At 46.7% G+C, this 25446-nt stretch overlaps 2 protein-coding genes across 2 annotated transcripts; both read left to right on the top strand.

Annotated features, from left to right (window-relative positions):
• The first annotated feature begins 406 nt into the window (after positions 1 to 406).
• On the top strand, positions 407 to 10509 carry SSR2 (signal sequence receptor subunit 2). The gene is made up of 6 exons (XM_087881140.1): positions 407 to 507; positions 2268 to 2422; positions 2746 to 2844; positions 4736 to 4844; positions 6909 to 6986; positions 10037 to 10509. The coding sequence occupies exons 2-6, from the start codon at positions 2268 to 2270 to the stop codon at positions 10145 to 10147; spliced, it is 552 nt and encodes a 183-aa protein (XP_087737266.1). The 5' UTR covers positions 407 to 507; the 3' UTR covers positions 10148 to 10509.
• A 3874-nt stretch (positions 10510 to 14383) lies between these two features.
• LOC117659335 (cystatin) lies at positions 14384 to 25446 on the top strand. Its single transcript, XM_060682538.2, has 3 exons — positions 14384 to 14655; positions 19976 to 20104; positions 25038 to 25446. The coding sequence occupies exons 1-3, from the start codon at positions 14446 to 14448 to the stop codon at positions 25113 to 25115; spliced, it is 417 nt and encodes a 138-aa protein (XP_060538521.2). The 5' UTR covers positions 14384 to 14445; the 3' UTR covers positions 25116 to 25446.

The following is a 25446-nucleotide window of genomic DNA, read 5'->3' as shown; positions in this document are numbered from 1 at the left end:
CTTTCCTTTTTCTATTTTCTTTCTTTCTCTCTCTTTCTCTTTATTTCCTTCTTTCCTTTCCTTCCTTCTTTCTTTTTTCCTTTTTCTATTTTTTTTCTTTCTTTCTTTCTTTCTTTCTTTCTTTCTTTCTTTCTTTCTTTCTTTCTTCCTTCCTTCCTTCCTTCCTTCCTTCCTTCCTTCCTTCCTTCCTTCCTTTCTTTCTTTCTTTCTTATTTGGCTTTAGATTTGGAGAAAGTAACCTTTCTTTTCAAAACCAGAGGCATTTACCATTGGGAATTGCTCTCTTCCTTGACTTTTATGAGGTGGGGGTGTGGGGCGAGGAGGCCCCATCCTGAGCTGAGGGAAAAAAGGCGCTGGGCCCCAAAGACTCCACCTCCCAGGGATCCCCGCGGCAAAGGCAGGAAGCACGTGACGCTCCGGAGAGGGGCGGGGCCTCAAGCCACGCCTCCGAGCCAGCCGAGCGCTGACGTCCTCTTCCGTTCTGCTGGCAGCTCGCAGGAGGCGAAGGTGGGGAGGGGGCTGCGCGCTCCAGTCCAGGGGGTTTATTAATGGGGAGGGGGAGAGAGGGTATTATGGGGGAGGGGAGAAGGTTTGTTTGCTTGGAGAGGGGGGAAGAGGGGGAAAGCTTTCTGGGGTCTCTGCTTAAAGAAGACCCCCCCCTCCCAAAGAAAGAGCCCTGGGAATTGGAAGGGGGTCCAAGGGGAGAAAATATTGGGTGGGTGGGGTGGGGGGCGCTGCCTAAATACTACCAATGTTGCTCTTCCTTGCGGTTCCACCTTTTCTCCTTGGCTCCCAGCCTCAGCTCAGCCAGGCACCCCCTGGTTGGGTAGGACTACAGTTCCCATCACCCCCAACCAGAAGGTACCCTCCTCCTCCTCCTCCCTCCACCCGCCTTGCATCCCAAGCACCCACTGGTTGGGTAGGACTGCAGTTCCCATCACCCCCAACCAGAACCTAACCTCCTCCTTCCCCCCCTCCCCGCCTTGCACCCCAGGCACCCACTGGTTGGGTAGGACTGCAGTTCCCATCACCCCCAACCAGAACCTACCCTCCTTTGCCCCACCCTCTGCCTCAGCTCACCAGGCACTCTCTGATTGGATAGGACTACAGTTCCCATCACCCCCAAACTACCCTCCTTTGGCCCCCCTGCCTTGCACCCCAGGCATCCTCTAGTTGGGTAGGACTGCAGTTCCCATCATCCCCAGCCAGAAGCTACCCCCCTTCTCTTCCCCCTGCACACCAGGCATCCTCTGGTTGGGTAGAACTACAGTTCCCATCACCCCCAACCAGAAGATTCCCTCCTTTTTCTCCCCTGCCCCGCCTTGCACCCCAGGCAACCTCTGGTTAGGTAGGACTACAGTTCCCATCATCCCCAAACAGAAGCTACCCTGAGAGCCTTTCAAAGTGTGGGGGGGCGGGGGGGGCAAAGAAGGAGGGTGGCCATTCCTTGATTATTCTTAAAATTCTTCCTTTCCAACCGCCGCCAACGTATAATTGTGGTTAAGGTGGAAGCTGGCAATCTGACTAGGAATCAGGGTTTCTAAGAAGCCTTGCTGATGCTTTAATCACAGCACCAAACCGGCTCTCCAAAAGTTCTGCTTTCCATTGGAGCTTAACACTGTGGACATCTCCTGTGGTTTTTTTCTGGGCAGTGATAGGGAAGTGGGTTGCAATTGCGCCCTTCCAGGATGTATTTTGGATTTACCAATTTACCCTCTGGGCCTGGGATTTCCAAAGGCCACACCTAGAGTCCTGCATCCAGTTTTGGTCACCACATTATAAAAAAGATGTGGAGACTCTAGAAAGAGTGCAGAGAAGAGCAACCAGGATGATGAGGGGACTGGAGGCTAAAACAGACGATGAACGGTTGCAGGAACTGAGTTATGTCTAGTCTAGGGAAGAGAAGGACCAGGGGAGACAGGAGAGCATCTTCCAGTATTTGAGGGGCTGCCACAGAGAGGAGGAAGGGGGTCAAACTATTTTCCAAAGCACCTGAAGGTCAGACAAGGAATAATGGATGGAAACTGATCAAGGAGAGATTCAACCTGGGAATAAGGAGGAATTTTCTGACAGTGAGAACAATCAATCCATGGAAGAGAAGTTGCCTTCGCAAGTTGTGGGAGCTTCATCCCTGGAAGCTTCCAAGAAGAGATTGGACTGCCATTTGTCAGAAATGGTGTAGGGTCTCCTGCTTGGGTGGGGGTGGGGGGTTGGACTAGATGACCTCCAAGGTCCCTTCCAACTCTGTTAATCTGTATTCCTTCCAGATGAAGCTGCTGCTGCTTGTCTTCCTGGGTGTCTTCTCTTCTGTCCACTGTGAGGAAGGGGCTAGGCTTCTGGCTTCCAAGGCTCTCCTGAACAGATACGCCGTCGAGGGCCGAGATCTCACTTTGCAGTACAACATCTACAATGTCGGTTCCAGGTAATTCGTTCAATTCATTTCTTCCGCTTGGGCCAGTCCGCTTTCTTCGCCGTTAAGCTACTGAAGGTGGAGAGCTGACATACGGCCCACTCTCCGCTCTTTTTCTTTGTGCCTGTTGTGACCCAGGCCCACGTAGTTAACATTAAATGCAAAACAGTTCCAAAGAACAAACAGATTTTATTAGCAAAATGGGTCAACATTCACTTAACCGCTGTCTCACTTAGCAACAGAAATTTGGGGGGCTCGACGGGGGTTGTAAGCCAAGGTCTACCTGTAATGATTTGTTGTTCCTGTTCTCATTTTTTCCCTGCTGGGCTTTGTAGCGCTGCCTTAGATGTTGAATTGTCGGACGACTCCTTCCCTCCAGAAGATTTCGGCATCGTCTCCGGGATGCTCAACGTGAAGTGGGACAGGATCGCACCGTATCCTTTTATTCGAAAGACCCTGTTCCGATGGATGGATTTGCATTTATTTGATTTGCTTTGGGTGCCCTCTGACCTTGGGCAGTTCGTAAAAACAGCAGAATATATGAGAGGCACCACGTAGTTTGGTGTTCTGCCTTAGCTACGGACCCCAAAGAACGCAGCACAGACAAAGTCTGTACAAACCTTAGTTTACTAAATTAAGTCAGTCTTTTTCAAACAAAGGCTGTTAATTAACTTTCTTAACAGCCTACAAGAATCCAAAGAATAAATAATCGTAATCTTACTAAGGTTGGCAGAAAGCCCAGAAGCAATTTGCAGAGAACTAAGATCAAGACGCGAAGGAGAGTGAACTAAAGTTGTTCCCTGCAAATTGCTTCAGTCGGCGGTCCTCCTTAAATAGGCTAAGGGAGTGGCCAATTAGCCCCAAGCCTTACTCTCGAGGAGACCTCCTCCTGAGGAGCCATTCCTGCCTTTTGGCAGGTCTGCGCGTCCATGCATCGAGAAGAGGCTCCTCCTCTTCTTCTTCTTCACTTATTGGAGGTTCTGAAGGCCCTGGCTGAATCCCTGCCTCTGGCACCACATCTTCTCCAGCCTCCTCACTGTCCAACTCGAGTCCCAGCTGCACAGGCTGCTGGCGCAACACCACACCAGCCTCCTCGCTGTTGGAATCACCTACTAGCTGCACAGGCCGCTGACGGGCCACAACATTCAGGGAGGGAGTGTGAGGACACAAGGCAATGCACAAGAGGTGCTTTTTAAGTTGGGGTGGGTATGGGGATGTGCCAAGGGGTGCAGTCGGGGTGCAGGGGTGCTTGAGATCCCTCCCCTCCAGACAGGGAGGTGCATGAGAGCTGCCACACAGGTTGGGAAGGGTGCGTAACTTGATTTATATTTCATATTTCTAAATTAACCTCCCTCAAAGAGGAACTCTGGCCAGCGTACAATTATGAATGGAATGGAATGGAATGGAATGGAAATGAATGGAATAGAATAGAATAGAATAGAATAGAATAGAATAGAATAGAATAGAATAGAATAGAATAGAATAGAATAGAATAGAATTCTTTATTGGCCAAGTGTGATTGGACACACAAGGAATTTGTCTTTGGTGTATATGCTCTCGGTGTACATAAGGAGAATGAAATACATTCATCGAGAATAAAAAGATACAAGTGATAGAGTTATTAATAAGTTATCAAATCGTACTAGGAAACAAAAACAATATAAATGGAAAGATACAAGTGACATGGTTATAGTCATGAGTGGGAAGAGATGGGTCCTCATTTTACCGACCTCGGAAGGACGGAAGTCTGAGTCAACCTTGAGCTGGTGAGACTGACCTCAAGCTGGTCAGGATCGAACTGCTGGCAGCGAGCAGTGTCAGCCTGCAATGATGCATTCTAACCACAGGGAGAGAGGGAGGGAAGGAAGGAAGGAAGGAAGGCAGGCAGGCAATAGCACATAGATTTATATACCGCTCCATCATGCTTTACAGCCCTCTCTAAGCAGTTTACAGATTCAGCAATTTGCCCCCAACAATCTGGGTCCTCATTTTATCGAGCACGGAAGGATGGAAGACTGAGTCAACCTTGAACTGGTGAGACTCGAACTGCTGGCAGCTGGCAGTCAGCAGAAGTAGCCTGCAGTACCGCATTTAACCACTGCGCCACCACGGCTCCTGTAGTTGCCAAATTGAATGGTGTGTCCTTGTTCATTGCGGTGTTCGGACATCTCCCCGTCTGACCGCTCATGTGTAGAGTGCCTTCAGAATTTGGAATGTTCGCTGACCAAATGGTCATCGGCTTTAGGATTATCTGTATCCCAAAGTGATTTTTTTTCTGCTGCTTTCACCTGTGTGTCTTGACTTCCTTAGCGTTGACTTCCTCAGGGCCAGCAACGTGTCCCATACTGTGGTCCTCAGGCCGCTGAAAGCTGGTTATTTCAACTTCACATCAGCCACGATCACCTACCTGGTGCAGGAAGGGGGACAGGTGGTGGTAAGTCACAGGTGCTTTGGCTTGAGGCCAGGATCTGCAGGTGTCCGCTTGTTAAATTAACTAGTAACTTTTTAGGCAATATTTATTCGACTATTCCTGGAATTGCGTCATCGTGGTGGCTCAGCAGTTAAGACGCTGTGCTTGAGACCCGAGCGCCACGTGTTAGGGTGAGCTCCCGTCCTCGCTCCAGCTCCCGCCAATTTAGCAGTTCGAAAGCATGCAAATGCAAGTAGATAAATAGGTACCACTTCAGTGGGAAGGTAACGGCGCTCTGTGATGTCATGCTGGCCACGTGACCACGGAAATGTCTTCGGACAGAGCTGGCTCTGAAACGGAGAGGAACACCATCGCCTATAGCTGGCAACGGCTAGCCCCAGAGTGGGGTGGGAATGGAGATTTTGCAATATCCTTCCCCTGCCACACCCACCAAGCCATGCCCACAGAACCGGTAGGGAAAAATGTTGGATTTCACCCCTGCTGGAAAGGGTTATATGCGTGCCCGGTCTTCACCCAGAATGCTCTAGGAACTTACTGGGTTCTTACGTAAATAGCCAGGTTGATGGTTATGAGTCTTATTTTGGACTCTTCCAAAATTTACATGCCGAATTCACAGAATTGGGGAAGGGGAGTATTGAATGGGTTTCGCCTGTTTCTAGACCACATATTTGAATTTTTTTTTTTTTGCAAAGAACGGACTCCAAATGGTGTTAAACCAGTGGTGAAATCCAATTTTTTTTACTACCGGTTCTGTGGGCGTGGCTTGGGTGTGGTGTGACTTGGTGGGCGTAGCAGGGGAACGATACTGCAAAATCTCCATTCTCACCCCACTCCAGGGAAAGGATACTACAAAATCCCCATTCCCACCCTACCCCAGGGGAAGGATACTGCAAAATCCCCATTCCTGGGGGAAGGATATTGCAAAATCGCCATTCCCACCCCACTCTGGGGCCAGCCAGAGGTGGTATTTGCCAGTTCTCCGAACTACTCAAAATTTCCGCTACCGGTTCTCCAGAACCTACTGAATTTCACCCCTGTGTTAAACTACGTTTCCCAGCAACCTCAGCCATTGTGACTAAGAGTAAGCGATGCTGGAAGTTGTAGTCCTTTGACATGGATTCTCTGCCTCTCCAAAGCAGATATTTCCTAATTCCAGGAATAAGTTTTCTTTTCCCACTTTTTGTCCTGCAAGGAAAGTTATTTGGGTTTTTCCTTTTTTTCAAAGTATAATACACTGTTATCCTAAATTGAGCTAGCAGTAAGTGGTTTATTGGAATTTGGGATTGTTAACCTTCAGTGTTCCTGAAGTAATAGCAATAGCAATAACACTTATAAGACGCTTTACCGTGCTTCACAGCCCTCTCTAAACGGTTTACAGAGTCAGCCTCTTGCCCCCAACAATCTGGGTCCTCATTTTAACAACCTCGGAAGGACAGAAGGCCGAGTCAACCTTGAGCTGGTCAGGATCGAATTTCTGGCAGTGAACAGAGTTTAGCCTGCAACGCTGCATTCTAACCACTGGATGGGGACGGAGGGAGGAAGGAAGGAAAAGGAGGGAGGGAAGGAAAGAGGAAAGAAAGAAAGGAAAAGGAAAGGGAAGAAAGAAAGAAAGAAAGAAAGAAAGAAAGAAAGAAAGAAAGAAAGAAAGAAAGAAAGAAAGAAAGAAAGAAAGAAAGAAAGAAAAAGAAAGAAAAAAAGAAAGAAAGAAAGGGAAAATAGCAATTTCACTTAGACATATACTGCTTCGCGGTGCTTTACAGCCCTAAGCAGTTTACAGAGTCGGCCTCTTGCCCCCAAAAATCTGGGTCCTCATTTTACCCACCTCAGAAGGATGAAAGGCTGAGTCAACCTTGAGTCGGTCGGGATCGAACTGCTGGCAGTCGGCAGAATTAGCCTGCAATACTGCCTTCTAACCACTGCACCACCACCAAGTCAAACAAGGGAAGCAGATCAGTGAATTTGGGGGGGACAGGGATTTTGGATTCTTTGGGCTCTGAGGACAGAGTTTTGGGGTCCTGGCCTCCAGCGTGTCCCACAAATCAAGACCCCTTCAATTTCTTTTGTTAGGTCGGCTTCACCAGTGCCCCAGGGCAAGGAGGGATCCTGGCCCAGCGGGAATTCGACCGGAGGTTTTCACCACACTTTGTAAGTAATCTTGAGTTCACTCTGACCCTCCTAATTTCCACAACTGGGAATAACTGAGTACAGATAGTCCTCAGTTTATGACGACTGTTGAAGTTACAACAGACCTCCCTAAGGCCACTTACGACCCAGAGTCAGAGTTCCAATGGCCATACTCTCACACACAATCACATTTCGAGCACTTGGCAACTGGCCCAGCTCTTTGCAGTGTCCTGCATTCACATTTTTTGTTTGCTGCGGGGGGTGGGGGGGGGGAAACATTTCTGGCTAAAACTGCGCTCACTTCACCATAGCAGCAATTCCCTTAAACCAACTACCCAGAGTGTCAGCACTTCAACCTGCATTTACTCTAGTGCTGACATAAGAAGGAGAAGAGGGGGCAGCTGGCAAGAGGACGCTTGACTTCTCACCTACTTATTTTCCCTGAAGATAATATCCCCTAGGAGATGAGATGGGAGGGGGGACATTCCTGGGAGCTGAAATAGTAGATAGGGGGAGAGTGATTTGGAAGATGGCCAATGAGACGCAGAGAATTGGGGAACGGAAAGGGAAGGTTTGGGGTCAGGAAATCAGTGTTGGCTATGCCACAATCGGGGACAGATTGTCATGCTTAATAAAATGAAAGAGTTCATCAAAGACTGTTTGGAAATGCAATTTATTTTATTTGAGATGACATTGAAACCTGACACAGAGAAGGTTGTAAAATTGGGCATGGTCATAGGCTTAACAACTGGCATGTCATACGAGAGTTAATTCCAAGCCGGTCCTACAAACGAGATCCAATTCCAAACTGGATTCAGAGCAGATTCGCAAGGCAAGGAGGAGCTCCGTAGTCCATAAACAAGGTTCAGAGTCCACAAACGAGGTTTAGAGCAAGGGGTCCTCAAACTTTTTAAACGGGGCCAATTCACGGTCGCTCAAACTGGGGGGGGGGGGCAGACCTGCTGGGTGGGTGTGGCTAGGTGGTCATGTGACTGGGTGGGCATAGCCAATTTAGCAGTCCATTGAACAATACACACAAATTAAACTTTAATTTGTTATGCTCCTGGGGGTGGAAAGCAGGTTAGAGAAGGGATGTGGCTGCCGGGGTGCGTGCGTATGTGAGGGACTTCAGTTTGTTTGTGTGTGTGTGTCTCTCTCTCCCCCCCCCAATTCTCTCTCCAAGAAGAGATTGGACGGGGGGTTGGACTAGATGACCTACAACAGTGATGGCGAACCTATGGGACGTGAGCTCACCTTATTTTCAGGCCTTCTGGGCCCACTGGAAGTAGGGAAACAGGCTGTTTCTGGCCTCTGGAGGGCTTTGGAGGTGTGACGGTGTGTGGAAGACCTGTTTTTCACTCTCCCAGGCTCCAGAGCCTTTCTAGGAGCCTGGGGAGGGTGAAAACGGCCTTCCGGTCCTGCCAGAAGTCAGCAAACGGGATGTTTCTGGCCTCCAGAGGGCCTCCAGGGAAGGGATGGGGAAGGCCATTTTCGCCCTCCCCAGGCTCCTAGAAAGGGTCTGTGAACTTCCTTCACCTGCATCAAGAGGCTCTTTAGTTCCTCTTTACTTTCTGCCATTAGAGAGGTATTATCTGCAATATCTGAGGTTGTTGATATTTCTCTCGGCAATCTTAATTCCAAATTGTGATTCATCTAGCCCCGCCATTCTCATGAAGTGCTCTGCATACTCCTTTCCCAATTTTGAACTGTTGCTTCCTGACCCGCATATAGATTTCTCAAGAGACAAATAAGATGGTCTGGCACTCCCATCTCTTTAAGAACTTGCCACAATTTGTTGTTTTCCAAACAATCCAAGGCTTTAGCATAGTCAAGGAAGCAGAAGTAGATGTTTCCCTGGAACGCCTTAGCTTTCTCCATGATCCAGCGTATGTTGCCAATTTGATCTCAAAGGCTTTGGCATAGTCAAGGAAGCAGAAGTATCAGTAGATGTTTTTCTGGAACGCCCTAGCTTTCTCCATGATCCAGCGTACTTTGGCAATTTGATCTCTAGTTCCTCTGCCTCTTCGAAATCCTGCCTGCAGTTCTGGTAGTTCTCGATCCACATACTGCCGGAGCCTAGCTTGTAGGATTTTGAGCATAACTTTTACTAGCATGTGAAATGAGCGCAACAGTGCGGTAGTTTGAACATTCTTTGGCATTGCCTTTCTTTGGAATTGGAATGCAAACTGACCTTTTCCAATCCTGTGGCCACTGATGAGTTTTCCAAATTTGCTGGCAAATTGAGTGTAGCGCTTTTACTGCATCGTCTGTTAAGATTTTGAATAGCTCAGCTGGAATACCCTCACCTCCAGTAGCTTTGTCGTTGCTCAGATTTCCTAGGGCCATTTGACTTTGCATTCTAGGATATTTGGCTCGAGGCCAGTGACCACCCCATCATGGTTATCAGGGACGTTAAGCTCGTTCTTGTATAGTTCTCCTGTGCAATTTTGCCACCTAGAAAGGCCCTGGAGCCTGGGGAGGACGAAAAATGGCCCCACTGTGCCATTGCAATTTCAATTTTTATTTATTGATTAGCCCTTTGGGCCATATCAAGTGCAGAATTACAAAGACAAATCATTACAAAGGTTTGGTAAAACAAATTAAGTAAGATTGGAATAACTCGCAATTAAAATACAATTAGAATAAAATACGATCTAAAATAAAATCGGGATAAAATACAATAATTTAAAATACCATTTAAATATAATTAAAATTATATTATAATGTCGCCCCTGCATCTACCCGATCAGTGTTAACTGCTATTAAAATTACATTGTTAGATCAAGTGATCATGTGCCATTGCATGCTAAAAGTGGGGGGAGTGCAGGAGAACATGCGCGAGAGAGCAGGGCGCATAGAATGATGGGTGTGGACATCCCCCCCTCGTGTTCCCCCAACTTTTGGCACGCGATGGCAAGAAGGTTACCCATCACTGACCTACATGGTCCCTTCCAACTCTGGATCTGTATCTGATATCAGTGTATGTGTGTGTGTATGTGTGTGTATGTGTGTGTGTGGGCCGGCCTCAGTTTCTCTCCCGTTCATTCCTTTGCTTCCCTCTTTTTGTAAAGCTGGACTGGGCAGCCTTTGGCGTCATGACGCTGCCCTCCATCGGCATCCCGCTGCTGCTGTGGTACTCGAGCAAGAGGAAGTACGACACCCCCAAGAACAAGAAGAACTGAGCGGCCCTTCGGATGGGACGCTTCCCTCATCCGGGGAGGTTTCCAGAAGCCGGAGAACCAACTGAGAACTTTTTCTCCAGTTTGAAAGGAGAGGGGGGGAAAAGGATGTTTTTTTACTCTGGGCCAGCCCCCCCCCCACTCCATCCCATTTCTTCTCCTTTTGAGACCTGCTTTCCTCGATCACAAAAAAGGATTATGCAAGGAAAGAATCTCACATCCCTGGCAGAGGAAACATTGGAGCCATAAAGAGGTCGAAAGGTGGATTTGCTTGCGTATCCCCCACTGAGGGATCCCTCCGATCTGCATGGGCAGATAGTTTTTTTGGTTTTTTTAAAAAAAGAAAAATAAATCTTAAAACTCCCCGTTGGGTGTTTGGTGGGATATTTTTTTCCTCCTCCTCCTCCTCCTCCTCTTTCTCCTCCTGTTTGCCTGGTTTGAATAATAATTTTATTTATTTTATTTATTGGTTCGATTTATATGCCGCCCTTTTCCAGAGACTCAGGGCGGCTTACAATGCATTAAGCAATAGCCTTCATACTTTTGTATATACCTGCTTAGTAGGGCTTTCGCCCCCCCCAAGCAGTGTTCTTTTTTTCTATTATTATACAAAGTCAGCTTATTGCCCCCACAAACCGGGTCCTCATTTTACCTACCTCGAAAGGATGGAAGGCTGAGTCAACCTTGAGCCTGGTGAGATTTGAACTTGCAGTAACTGCAGGCAGCTGGTGTTACTTAACAGTGCTTTAGTCTGCTGTGCCACCAAGGCCATTTATTGTCCTTGTATGTGTATACATAGTATACCCATACAACAAAATTCACTTAACATCCAGAGACCAGGCCCATCACACATAACAATCCCCAAACACACTCCCACCCACCCCAAATTCCCCACCCCTAAACCACCCAAACATCCACACAACAGACCAAGTAATGCTGTCCAACAGCTCAGCAATGGTGGCCCTTTAATTCATGGTTGAGTGCGATTATAGCTCTGGGATCAAAAACTATTCAGAAAACATGTGATTCTGAGTTTGAATTGTTCGGTATCTTCTGCCAGAAGGCAACAGTCCAAAAAGATTGTGAGCAGGATGGGAAGAGTCTCTGAGAATGTTATGCAACTTCCTCAAACAGCGAGATGCGAAGATGTCGTCCAGGGCTGGGAGCTGGCGTCCGATGATATTCCGGGCAGTTTTAATGATTCTCTGTAGAGCTTTTTTGTCCGCTACAGAGCTGCTCTCATACCACGCAAGAATGCCGTATGTCAGGACACTCTCCATGGTGCTGCAATAGCAGGACAGAAGGAGATGCCGAGATAGATTTATCGCCTGAAAAGGGAAATACGTGGTAGGCAAGTTAATATACTGGATTTATATTTGGGTGTAGGTTTAAAATAAAGGGAAAATAAAGGACTTTCCCATCAAGGATGGAGCATAAATGACCCGGATGAGGGGACAGAAAGGGAACTCATCAAATGTGCAGAAGCTGGTGGAAATAGCAAACACTTTAAAACTTTAAGGCCTGTGGACTTCAACTCCCAGAATTCCTCAGCAAGCTTTGCTGGCTGATCCATAAGGCTTTGCTGGCTGAGGAATTCTGGGAATTGAAGTCCATAAATCTTAAAGTTGCCAAGGTTGGAGACTGTTAGAGATAGGTTCAGGATCCAGAAGGATGTAGACAGATACGAACACTGGGCCCTAACCGACAAAATACCATTCATTAGTGAGAAAAGTAAGATTTTTCGCTTAGGTAGAAAATAACAAAATTTCCTACCTAAGAGAAGCAACCTGGAGTTAAGGAGAAACTTCCTAACAGTGAGGACAATTAACCAGTGGAACAGCTTGCCACTAGAAATCATGGGCGCTCCATTACTGGAGGTTTTTAACAAGAGACTTCTTGTTAGTTGCGAAGTCATGTCCGACCCATCGCGACCCCATGGACCACGTTCCTCCAGGCCTTCCTGTCCTCTACCATCCTCTGGAGTCCATTTAAGCTCATGCCAATGGCTTCCGTGACTCCATCCAGCCACCTCCTTCTCTGCCGTCTCCTTCTTCTTTTGCCCTCCATCGTTCCCAGCATTGGGCTCTTCTCCAGGGAGTCCTTCCTTCCTTCTCCTTAGGTGGCCAAAGCACTTGAGTTTCATCTTCAGGATCTGGCCTTCTAGAGAGCAGTCAGGGTTGATCTCCTCTAGGACTGACCGGTTGGATGGCCTTGCAGTCCAAGGGACTCACAGGAGTTTTCTCCAGCACCAGAGTTCAAAGGCCTCCATTCTTTGGCCTTCAGCCTTCCTTATGGTCCAACTTTCACCGCCGTCCATTGCAACTGGGAAAACCATAAGCCTTGACTATACGCACTTTTGTTGACAGGGTGATGTCTCTGCTTTTGTTTATGCTGTCTAGATTTGCCTTAGCTTTCCTCCCCAGGAGCAAGCGTCTTTTAATTTCTTGGCTGCAGATCCCATCTGAGGTGGTCTTGGAGCCCAGAAAAATAAAATCTGTCACTACCTCCATTATTTCCCCATCTATTTCCCAGGAATTGAGGGGTTCAGATGCCATGATCTTAGTTTCCTTAATGTTGAGTTTCAAGCCAACTTTTGCACTCTCCTCCTTCACCCGCATCAAGAGGCTCTTTAGTTCTTCTTTATTTTCTGCCATTAGAGAGGTATTATGTGCAATATCTGAGGTTATTGATATTTCTCAGGGCAATCTTAATTCCAAATTGTGATTCATCTAGCCCCGCCATTCTCATGAAGTGCTCTGCATATAAGTTAAATAGGCAGGGCGACAGTAGACAGTAGAAATTTTCCGAACTCCTTTCCCAATTTTGAACCAATCAGTGTTTCCGTGCCCAGTTCTCAGTTGCTTCCTGACCCACATATAGGTTTCTCAAGAGACAAATAAGATGGTCTGGCACTCCCATCTCTTTAAGAACTTGCCACAATTTGTTGTTTTCCAAACAATCAAAGGCTTTAGCGTAGTCAAGGAAGCAGAAGTAGATGTTTTTCTGGAACGCCCTAGCTTTCGCCATGATCCAGCGTATGTTGCCAATTTGATCTCAAAGGCTTTGGCATAGTCAAGGAAGCAGAAGTATCGGTAGATGTTTTTCTGGAACGCCCTAGCTTTCTCCATGATCCAGCGTACGTTGGCAATTTGATCTCTAGTTCCTCTGCCTCTTCGAAATCCTGCCTGCAGTTCTGGTAGTTCTCGAGCCACATACTGCCGGAGCCTAGCTTGTAGGATTTTGAGCATAACTTTTACTAGCATGTGAAATGAGCGCAACGGTGCGGTAGTTTGAACATTCTTTGGTATTGCCTTTCTTTGGAATTGGAATGCAAACTGACCTTTTCCAATCCTGTGGCCACTGTCGAGTTTTCCAAATTTGCTGGCAAATTGAGTGTAGGGCTTTTACTGCATCGCCTGTTAAGATTTTGAATAGCTCAGCTGGAATACCCTCACCTCCAGTAGCTTTGTCGTTGCTCAGATTTCCTAGGGCCCATTTGACTTCGCATAGGGTGTCTAGCTGGAGGTCAGTGACCATCCCATCGTGGCTATCAGGGACGTTAAGCTCGTTCTTGTATAGTTCTCCTGTGTAATTTTGCCACCTCTTCTTAATCTCTTCTGCCTCTGTTAGGTCCCTGCCATTTTGGTCCTTTATCATGCCCATCTTTGCATGAAACGTTCCCTTCGTGTCTCCAATTTTCTTGAAGAGATCTCTGGTCCTCCCTATTCTATTATTTTCTTCTATTTCTTTGCACTGTTCATTTAAGAAGGCATTCTGATCTCTTCTAGCTATTCCCTGGAATTCTGCCTTCAGTTGGGTGCATCTGTCTCTCTCTCCCTTGCCTTTCGCTTCCCTTCTTTCCTCAGCTATTCGCAAAGCTTCCTCAGACAGCCACTTATCTGGAATGGTATAGGTTGGACTAGAAGACCTCCAAGGTCCCTCTCAATTCTGTTATTCTGAAGAGGAGAGCAGGGTCTCCTGTTTGAGCAGAGGGCTGGACTAGAGGACCTCCAAGGTCCCTCTCAATTCTGTTATTCTGAAGAGGAGAGCAGGATCTCCTGTTTGAGCACAGGGTTGGACTAGAAGACCTCCAAGGTCCCTTGGAGGCGGGGAGCCCCAAGGTAGCGGAGAAGGCTCAGCCACGGGGCGGGGCTTGTCAGGAAGGGGCGTGGCCCCCGTGCAGGTGGGTGGGTCCCTCTACTATTTCTAGCCGGAGCAGATCTGGGGCACTTGCGAGAACTTCGCTTCGGAGCAACGGTTGCAGTTTGCTCGCTCGGTCTGCTTCCTTGCCTGCCAGCGCCATGGTGCCAATCCCGGCTCCCCTGTGCCTGCTCTGCGCCCTCCTGATGCTGCCCTCGGGGATGCCGGAGACCCTCGGGGGTCTTTCCCCTAAGCCCGTCTCGGATCCGGGGGTGCAGGAAGCCGCCGCCTTCGCCGTGGAAGAATACAACGCGCTCAACGCAAACCCGCACTATTTCAAGGAATTGCGCATTGTGGATGCCCAGGTCCAGGTGTGTATTTTTTGAGGGGGGAGCTGGGGGGGGACACACAGTCTCCTTGGGTCTTTTTTGGAATAGCCAAAGCCCTGGGGGGGGGGGCTGTAGGTGCAATGGAAGGGAATTCGGGACTGTAGGTTCCATGGAAGGGAATTGGGGGGGGCTGTAGGAGCAATGGAAGGGAATTGGGGGGCTGTGGGTACAATGGAAGGGAACTGGGGGGGCTGTAGGAGCAATGGAAGGGAATTGGGCTGTGGGTACAATGGAAGGGAATTGGGGGGCCGTAGTTCCATGGAAGGGAATTGGGGGGCTGTAGGAGCAATGGAAGGGAATTGGGGGGCTGTAGGAGCAATAGAAGGTAATTGGAGGGGCTGTAGGAGCAATGGAAGGGAATTGGGGAATTATAGGTACAATGGAAGGGAATTGGGGGGTCTGTTGGTTCAATGGAACGAAATTGGGGGGCTGTGAGTACAAAGGAAGGGAATTGGGCTGTGGGTACAATGGCAGGGAATTGGGGGGCTGTAAGAGCAACGGAAGGGAATTGGGGGGCTGTGCATACAATGGAAGGGAATTGGGCTGTGGGTACAATGGCAGGGAATTGGGGGGGCGTAGTTCCATGGAAGGGAATTGGGGGGCTGTAGGAGCAATGGAAGGGAATTGGGGGGCTGTAGGAGCAATGGAAGGGAATTGGGGGGCTGTAGGAGCAATGGAAGATAATTGGAGGGGCTATAGGAGCAATGGAAGGGAATTGGGCTGTCGGTACAATGGAAGGGAATTGGGGGGCTGTAGGTTCCATGGAACGGAATTGGGGGGCTCTGAGTACAAAGGAAGGGAATTGGGGCTGTAGGAGCAATGGAAGGGAATTGGGGAATTATAGGTACAATGGAAGGGAATTGGGGGGCCGTAGGTTCCATGGAACGGAATTGGGGGGCTGTGAGTACAAAGGAAGGGAATTGGGGGGCTGTAAGAGCAATGGATGGGAATTGGGGGGCTGTAGGTACAGTGGAAGGGAATTGGGGGGCTGTAGGGTCAATGGAATTGGGGGCACCAGAGGCAGTTTAGGGGAAGGTTTTGGGGGTGCTGGAGGGAGCTCAGGGGGTTTTCTATGGGAGGGACTGTTTTCGTGACCCCAAAGGACGTGATTTCGGCTGTTCGTACGTGATACAGAAATATTTCCCCTCCCATTGATTTCCTTGGGCAGGGGGGCTGGACTAGATGACCTCCAAGGTCCCTCCCAACGCCATTATTCTGAAGAGAAGGAGGAGAAGGAAAGAAGGCTTTCCTCTTTGAGCAGAGGGCTGGATTAGATGACCTCCAAGATCCCCTCCCGCCCTCTCCTGATTGACCAGTTGCTCAAACTCCGGGCGGGGTCGGGGCTTGTAGGGAAGGGGCGTGGCCTCCGTGCAGGTGGGTGGGACCCACTACTACTCCTACTACTATTAGCCGGAGCAGATCTGGGGCACCTGCGAGAACTTCGCTTCGGAGCAACGGTTGCAGTTTGTTCGCTCGGTCTGCTTCCTTGCCTGCCTGCCAAGACCCATGGTGCACTCCCAGCTGCCGATCCCGGCTCCCCTGTGCCTGCTCTGCGCCTTCCTGATGCTGCCCTCGGGGATGCCGGCAATGATCCCCGAGGGTCTTTCCCCCAAGTCCGTCTCGGATCCAGGGGTACAGGAAGCCGCCGCCTTCGCCGTGGAAGAATAAAACGCGCTCAGCGCAAACTGTGGACGCCCAGTCCCAGGTGTGTGGCTTTTTGGGGGGGACAGTTGTGGGGGGACACAACAGCCTCCTTGGGTCTTTCTTGGAAGAGCCAAAGCTCTGGGGGAGGGGGGCTGTAGGAGCAATGGAAGGGAATTGGGGGGCTGTGGCTACAATGGAAGGGAATTGGGGGGCTGTGGGAACAATGGAAGGGAATTGGGGGGCTGTAGGAACAATAGAAGGAAATTGGGGGGCTATAGGAGCAATGGAAGGGAATTGGGGGGCTGTAGGAGCAATGGAAGGGAATTGGGGGGCTGTGGGAACAATGGAAGGGAATTGGGGGGCTGTGGGAACAATAGAAGGAAATTGGGGGGCTGTAGGAGCAATGGAAGGGAATTCGGGGGCTGTAGGAGCAATGGAAGGGAATTCGGGGGCTGTAGGAGCAATGGAAGGGAATTCGGGGGCCGTAGGAGCAATGGAAGGGAATTGGGGGGCCGTAGGAGCAATGGAAGGGAATTGGGGGGCCGTAGGAGCAATGGAAGGGAATTGGGGGGCTGTAGGAGCAATGGAAGGGAATTGGGGGGCTGTAGGAGCAATGGAAGGGAATTGGGGGGCTGTAGGTTCCATGGAAGGGAATTGGGGGGCTGTAGGAACAATAGAAGGAAATTGGGGGGCTGTGACTACAATGGAAGGGAATTCGGGGACTGTAGGAACAATGGAAGAGAATTTGGGGGGCCGTAGGAACAATAGAAGGAAATTGGGGGGCTGTGGCTACAATGGAAGGGAATTCGGGGACTGTAGGTACCTTTGCTTTTAAGTTCAATCTTCCTAATTATTCTCTTATTTTTGTATAACCATATTAAGCATTCTTCTGAACACAATTGTTACATATACTTCCTATTTATTAACATCGTATTTTATCCTTACCAATATGCAAGACTCTTAGACTCCAATTGATCAAATTTCAATTTACATTCTTATTTCTTGTTTTGATTTCTATTTTCTAGCCACCTATAGAATCTATTCCACAGTTTATAGTAGTCGGAATCGTCTCTTTCTTTAATCTTCATTGTCATTTTATTCATTTTGGCACATTTGAGGATCTTCTTCTTTTTTTTTTTTTTTATTGCAAAAGTTTTACAATTGCATTTTCACCCCTTTTCCCCCCCCCCCACCACCCCCAAACTTCCCAACCTCCCTAACCCTCCCTAACCCTCCCCTCCCCCCAGACTTCCCTATAATATACTCATAACTGGTAAAAAAAAACACACAAAAAAAAACCCTTAATATGACACTTATGTGTAAACTTGAACCCCTCCCTCCCCTGTATAATTTTTCTTTTTACCTCATTACATTAAAATATTTCTAATACATTATTTTCAAATAAAAGCTATTTGATACTTTCTAGTTTGATATTTGTTCTGAACATATTCTATCCACCTTTTCCATTCCCATTCATAAGTCTCTTGTGAACAATCTTTTAAGTATGCTGAAATCTTCGCCATCTCTGCAAAACTGGCCATCTTCAAAGTCCATTCTTCAATAGTGGGCAAAGCTTCATTTTTCCAATATTTACCTATCAACAATCTTGCTGCTGTTATCATATACAATATCAATTTTGTTTCACCCGATGTAAAACCCTTAACTATACCCAATAAAAACAATTGTGGAGAGAATTGAATTTTTTTCTTCAAAACATTCTGCATGACCCACCAAATTTTTATCCAAAAAGCCTTAACTTTCCTACAGGTCCACCAAACATGATAATACGTAGCATCCAAACATTCACATCTCCAACATTTTGGCTGAACATTAGGGTACATACATGACAACTTTTTGGGATCTAAATGCCATCTATAAAACATTTTATAAAAATTTTCCCTCAGGTTCTGCGACTGTGTAAATTTAACATTCTGAACCCAAATTTTTTCCCATGTTTCCAACATCACTGGTTCTTCAAAATTTTGTGCCCACTTAATCATACAATCTTTAACTAATTCAGTTTCTGAGTCCCTTTCTAGCAAAACATTATAAAGCCTTTTGATATGCATTGGACCTTTCTCTTTTATATGTCTAACCAATTCTTCCTCGTGCAACATAATACTAGTTTTTTGGTCCTCTTTCCATCTCAATTGTAATTGATTATATTGTAACCAAGTTAAGTTAATCCCTTCGTCCAACAGTGTCTGCAATGTCTTCAGCTGCCATCTGCCCGCATCTGTAAAAAGAACCTCTTTGTATAAAAACCCCCCGAGTGACATTATATTTGTATTCCACAAGGTATGACCAAGATCCAGCCATAGCGGTATTTTATAATCCCATTTGAGTCGGTGCTTCTTCCAAACTCTCATCGAAGAGTCTCTAAGTATATGACTTTTAAATACTTTATCAACTTTGTCATCATAAAATAAGTAAGCATGCCATCCAAATTCAAGATCAAAACTTTCTGCATTCAATATTTGAGGATCTTCTTAATTACTATTTCTTTAGGTGGTGTATTAATCTGTTTCCATTTTTTTTTAAATTTGATTTATATGCCGCCCTTCTCCGGAGACTCAGGGCGGCTTACAATGCATTAAGCAATAGCCTTCATCCTTTTGTATATTTATACAAAGTCAGCTTATTGCCCCCACAAACTGTGTCCTCATTTTACCTACCTTAGAAAGGATGGAAGACTGAGTCAACCTTGAGCCTGGCGAGATTCGAACCTGCAGTAATTGCAGGCATCTGGTCTTAATAACAGGGTGCCTTAGACCACTGTACTACCAAGGCTCTTTGTGCCAGAGTAATTCTGGCCACCGTTAGTATATAACAATGTTCTGTTATTATTCTGTTATTGTTCCTCTCTAGCAATGAACTACTTCCTGGCTTGCAATCTATATCACTGAGCCTGTTCTGGGTTTTTCCCCTTGTAATTCACTTTAAGGTCACATGACCTTTTTTAAAATTGAAATTTATTATAATACAATACAATACAATGAGTCAGACAGTATTACTTTTTCACACAGGTTAGATCAATTCTTCCTTTATGTTTCATTGTTCCAGTCACATATACATATGTATATTTTAAGATACATATATGTATCTTAAAATTTGTATTAAACTTTCATCTATTTTTTATTCGGTTGTCAATCCACCTGTACCAATCATCCCACACCGTATAGTATTCCGAATCCTCTTTATCATTTAATTCTAAGGTTAATTTGTTCATTTCGGCACACTCTAAAACTTTCTGAATAATAAGTTCCTCTGGTGGTGTATCTTTTTCTTTCCAATATTGGGCGTATGCTATTCTTGCTGCAGTGAGTACATGTATAATTAAATATTTTCTTTTTTCCCCATATTTAAACTTTAGTATTCCCAGGAGAAATGTTTCAGGTACCAATTCAATTTTTTCATTAGTTGATTCTTGTAGCCAATTTTGTATTTTCCTCCAATACCTCTTCGCTTCAGGACAGCACCACCACATATGAAAGAAGGTACCTTGGTGATATCCACACTTCCAACATTTGGGGCTTACATTTGGATAGATTTTTGCTAATCTCGCAGGTGCTAAGTGCCATCTGTATAACATTTTATATTGGTTTTCTACATACGTTGCTGCTTTTGTTAATTTGTAATTTTTTAAAAAAAAATCCAGGTTGTTTCAGGATGGCTATATTATCTGACAATGGAGTTGGGGAAAACCAACTGTGAAAAGACCGGCAGCAACCGGAAGACGTATAAAGAGATCCAGAACTGTCAACTCTCTCCAAGGGCTCAGCAGGAGGTGAGATCAAATGCCAAAATCTGATTATGTATTTATTTAAGATTTCATGGACAAAAGCTACCTTGTTTTTTGAGATCAGCAGGCCCCGCTGTAAAACAAACAAGCAAACAAACAAAAAACCAGATTTAATTTATTTTCATGGATGCTTTCAGTTCAAAAGAAAGGTGAAGCTGAGCTGTAAGAAATGAGAATTGTGAATTGTGTTCACACATCATCACATAGCAAATTAATTGGGTTAGGGGTATTTTGTTTTTCCCTAGATATTTTGTGATTTCCTAACAAAGCCAAGAGAGTCCTGAGTAGCTTATGGCTCCGTTTGCTGCACGGGCTGAGCAAATGGGTCAGTAGTGGGTTAAGAGTGGCTCAAGGGGCTAAGACGCTGAGCTTGTCGATCTGAAAGGTTGGCAGTTTGGCGGTTCGAATCCCTAGAACAGGGTTGGACTAGATGACCTCCAAGGTCCCTTCCCACTCTGTTACTGTTAAAAGAGGGTTGTGTGAAGGCAGTGAACTGAGAAGAGCAGCTTCCCCACAGCTGTCAGGGCACCAGAGTTTTTTTTTTTAACGTTTTTTTTTATTTTTTTCTCTTCATAACAAACATTGCATCCTTAATCAGGGTACAAACTTTTTGTGTCATCTTAATTAACACCACCATTTTCTTAATAGGGACATATCTTGGCTTATACATTTCAATTTAATGGCTCTCCTGTTAAAGCATTTTTCCCTTCCAAATTCATTTAATTTTTGTACCACTTTTTGTCCTTTGCCCGCCAATGATAAAATTGCCCCCGTATGTTATAAGACTCAGATTCTTCCTTCCCTTTAATGGCCAATGTTAATCTATTCATTTCGTATCTTTTCTTTTATGTACACTGAGAGCGTATGCACCAAAGACAAATTCCTTGTGTGTCCAAACACACTTGGCCAATAAAGAATTCTATTCTATTCTATTCTATTCTATTCTATTCTATTCTATTCTATTCTATTCTATATTCTATTCTGCACATTCTAATATTTTCTTAATTACCTTGCCCTCTCTAGGGACTTTTTCCCGCTTTCCAATTTTGTGCAAATACAAATTCTCTCTGCAGTTATTACATGAAAAGGGGCACCGGAGTCTTGAACTGATCCTGTCCCCATGGGACCGGAGTGATGAGGGACCCCCAAAATCCATTGATGGACTTTATGGACTGGCAAAAACTTCAACACTTGCCTTGACAACTGGACAGGATTAATCTGGATGGATTATTCTTTAGGGGTTTGGTAAATTAGAAGAGGAGTTAAAAGTTGTCTCCAAGGTTTATTATGTCGCGTGAATTCAGCATCTTTGAGTCTCTATTGTTTTTCAGAGTCCCTAGGGAGTTGGGCGGCATAGAAATATGATTGATTAAATGAAATTCTGGCAAATTGGTTTTCTGTGATTCTTGGCTGGAAAAGAAAAACAAAGGAACAAGTACAGATTAGGCAAAATCCAGGGCTTCAAAAACAATAACTGTGAGGAACCTTGGAGTCTTAGTGGACGATGACTTAAATAGGAGCCAGCCAAAAAAGCGAATTACAATCCTTGATGGTATAAACAGAGGCATGGAATCAAAATGACGTGAAGTATTAGTATTGCTTTATAAAGACTTAGTAAGGCTACATCTGGAATGCTGCATCCACTTTTGGTCCCCATGTTACAAAAAAGAGGTTGAGACTTTGGAAGAAGTGCAGAGAAGAGCAATTTAAGATGATCGAAGGCCTGGAGACTAAAACATAGGAAAAACGGTTGCAGGATTTGGGTTTAGGTAGTCTAGAGAAAAGAAGGACTAGGTGTGACATGATAGCAGTCTTCCGGTAGTTGAGGGGCTGCCACAAAGAGGAGGGGGGTGTCAAATTATTCTCCAAAGCCCCGGAAGGCAGGATGAGAAACAATGGATGGAAACTAACCCAGGAGAGAAGCAACCTGGAATTAAGGAGAAACTTCCTAACAGTGAGGACAATTAACCAGTGGAACAGCTTGCCACCAGAAGTTGTGGTTTCTTCAACCCTGGAGGTTTTTAAGAGACAGGGCAGGACATTTGTCTAACATGGTCTAGGGTCTTCTGCCTGAGCAAGGGGTTGGACTAGAAGACCTCCAAGGTCCCTTTTCCAACTCTACTCTGACTGGTGACTCTCAGCTGCAGCCAGACCTTATCTCACAGCAGCTGCTCCATTTGGGAAGGGCCTCCACCACACGGTCTGTGTGGGCCCATCAACGGGCCACTTCCACAAATATTTTGGCCACTGAGTAATGATCTTAAGATCGGGTGGAGCCGGACAATCCCGGATGGATCTGTTTTATCGGTTACTCGACTTGTCAAAATAAGGCCGGGTGTAGACACCGAACATTCAGAGGCCAAAAATGTCACAAGTTTGGCTCCTTCCTGCATTTGAAAGATTGTTCATCCTCCATGGCCTTTTTAATTCTGATGACTAACCTGCCACTCATCTCAAAATCATGTAAATAGGTGGGACATAACGGTGGGCACACGAGCGTTGCCCTAGCTCAGCTCCGGCACGCATGTGTGCACCGGCCAGCTGATTTTCGGGCCTTCCGGGCCCACCGGAAGTTGGGAAACAAGCTGTTCCTGACTTCCGGAGGGCCTCCGGGGGGGAGGGGGGAGGCCCGTTTTTCGCTCTCCCCAGGCTCCAGAGGCTTTCTAGGATCATGGGGAGGGCAAAAACGGTTTTCCCCACCTACCGGAGGCCAGAAACAGCCCATTTGCCAACTTCCGGTGGGACCGGAAGGCTCATTTTTCACTCTCTCCAGGCTCCAGAGGCTTTCTATGAGCCTGGGGAGGGTGAAAACAGCCTTCCCCACTCTCCCGAGGCCCTCCGGAGGCCGGAAACAGCCCATTTGCTGACTTCCGGTGGGACTGGAAGGCCCATTTTTCACTCTCCCCGGGCTCCAGAGGCTTTCTAGGAGCCTGGGGAGGGTGAAAACAGCCTTCCCCATCCCCCAGAGGCCCTCCGGAGGCCGGAAACAGCCCATTTGTTGACTTCCAGTGGGACCCAAAGGCCTGTTTTTCACTCTCGCCAGGCTCCAGAGGCTTTCTAGGAAAGCGAAACCGGCCTTCCTCACCCACCCACCCGCCCCCTGGAGGTCCTCTGGAGCCTGGGGAGGGCGAAAAACGGGCCTCCCAGGCCCATCATGCCATCATGTGCCAAAAGCGGGGGTCATTCAGGGGTGCAGGGCGCACTGAATTATGGGTGTGGGCATGCGTGCACAACCCCTCACGCTCCCCCGGCTTTTGGCACGCGACGGCCGAAAGGTTAGCCATCACTGCCCTATACCATCTCAGACAAGTGGCTGTCCAAATCCATCCAATTTCTTCTCAAAAAACCTCACAATACAACAAACTTCTGGAGGGAAGTCATTCTACCGGTTGATTGTTCTCACGGTCAGGAAATTTCTCCTTAGTTCTAGATTGGTTCAGAAACACACTGATACAGGTAATCCTCGACTTAGGCCCACAGTTGAGCCCCACATTTATGTTGTTAAGTAAGACATCTGTTAAGTGAGTTTTGCCCCGTTTTACGACCTCTTTTTTTGGCCACATTCGTTAAGTGAATCACAGCAGTTCTGACATTAGTCACAGGGTTGTTAAATGAATCTGGTTTCCCCGTTGACTTTGCTTGTCAGAAGTTAGCAAAAGGAGATCACATGACTCCGGGACACTGCCACCGTCATAAATGTGAGTCAGTTGCCAAGCATCCGAATGTAAATCATTTGAAGATGGGGAAGCTGCACCGGTCATAAGTGTTGAAAAACAATCATCGTTCCACTTTTTTTCAGAGCCGTGGTAACTTTGAACTGTCACTAAATGAACTGTTGTAAGTCGAGGACTACCTGTATATAAGCAGAGAACAAACCCTACTCCCTTCTAGCATGGATGATGTTCCCTAGTTGGGTCATGAAACGTCTGCCGTGTTTCCCCAAAAATAAGACCTGGTCTTATATTAATGTTTGCTCCAAAAGACGCATTATGGCTTATTTTCCAGTTAGGTCTTATTTTGAGGGGGAAATACAGTACTAAATGCCTCCGTCTGCTGATGATTTTAACTAGGTCTTATTTTTGGGGTAGGACTTATATTACGAGCATCCTGAAAAATCATGCTAGGGCTTATTTTCTGATTGGATCTTATTTTCGGGGAAATAGGGTACAAGAAAACAACCAAGCTCAGGGAGCACCAAGGACCCCTCAGTCGCCTCCTCCTCCTCTTCCTCCTCCTCTTCCTCCTCCTCCTACACAGACCTCCCGCCATTCTAGCATTGATGATGTTCCCTAGTTGGGTAATGAAACATCTACAAGAAAACAACCAAGCTCAGGGAGCACCAAGGACCCCTCAGTCGCGTCCTCCCCCTCCTCCTCTTCCTCCTCCTCTTCCTCCTCCTCCTCCTCCTACACAGACCTCCCGCCATTCTAGCACTGATGATGTTCCCTAGTTGGGTAATGAAACATCTACAAGAAAACAAACCAAGCTCAGGGAGCACCAAGGACCCCCCAGTCGCCTCCTCCTCCTCCTCCTCCTCCTCCTCCTCCTCTTCCTCCTCCTCCTCCTCCTCCCCCTACACAGACCTCCCGCCATTCTAGCATTGATGATGTTCCCTAGTTGGGTAATGAAACATCTACATGCTCAGGGAGCACCAAGGGCCCCACACTTGTCATCTCCTCCTCTTCCTCCTCCTCCCATCCTCCTCCTCTTCTCCACAAACCCCACTCCCTTCTAGCACTCATAATGTGTCGTGGGTCATGAAACCTCTGCAAGAAATCAACCAAGCTCTTGAGAGCATGTTTCAACCCTGACTTACAAGTTATCGTTTCTGTTGATAATTTATATACCCCCACATGTCCCAAGCACTGATGATTTGGGTTTCCCTTCTTTTTTTCCTCCCCTCTTCATTCTCTTTTAGAATCTGACTTGCCGCTTTGAAGTCTGGTCCCATCCTTGGCTGGAAAAGACTGAGTTGACAGAGATGAGCTGTAACTAATCTGGACGGCTGGGATGGACTTACGAGATGACTCCAACACGGGCAAATGATTCCGAGTGTCTCCAGCGACCGAAAAACCTCCGGTGTTGCAAGCTGAATTTACAAAGAATCTTTGCTTTTTCCGTCATGCATGACCTTCCCAAACCATGAGTTAAAATGGTTTACTTAAGCCCCATTTCACATTTTCCACGACATACGGTATACACGGGGGTCTTTTCTTCTTCCTCAGTTTCCCCTTCTTTTCTCTCGCTTTCTTTGCTGTTATAGAGAAGACAGATCTATATTTTGGTGAGTTGGTTGTTAACTGGTCTTAATAAAGCTATCAGCACGA

The sequence above is a fragment of the Pantherophis guttatus genome, chromosome 18 (genome assembly GCF_059756535.1).
Source record: "Pantherophis guttatus breed Tessera chromosome 18, ASM5975653v1, whole genome shotgun sequence".
Lineage (NCBI taxonomy): Eukaryota > Metazoa > Chordata > Lepidosauria > Squamata > Colubridae > Pantherophis > Pantherophis guttatus.
Note: the sequence above shows the minus strand (reverse complement) of the source record. Positions and strands in the feature narration are given on the sequence as shown.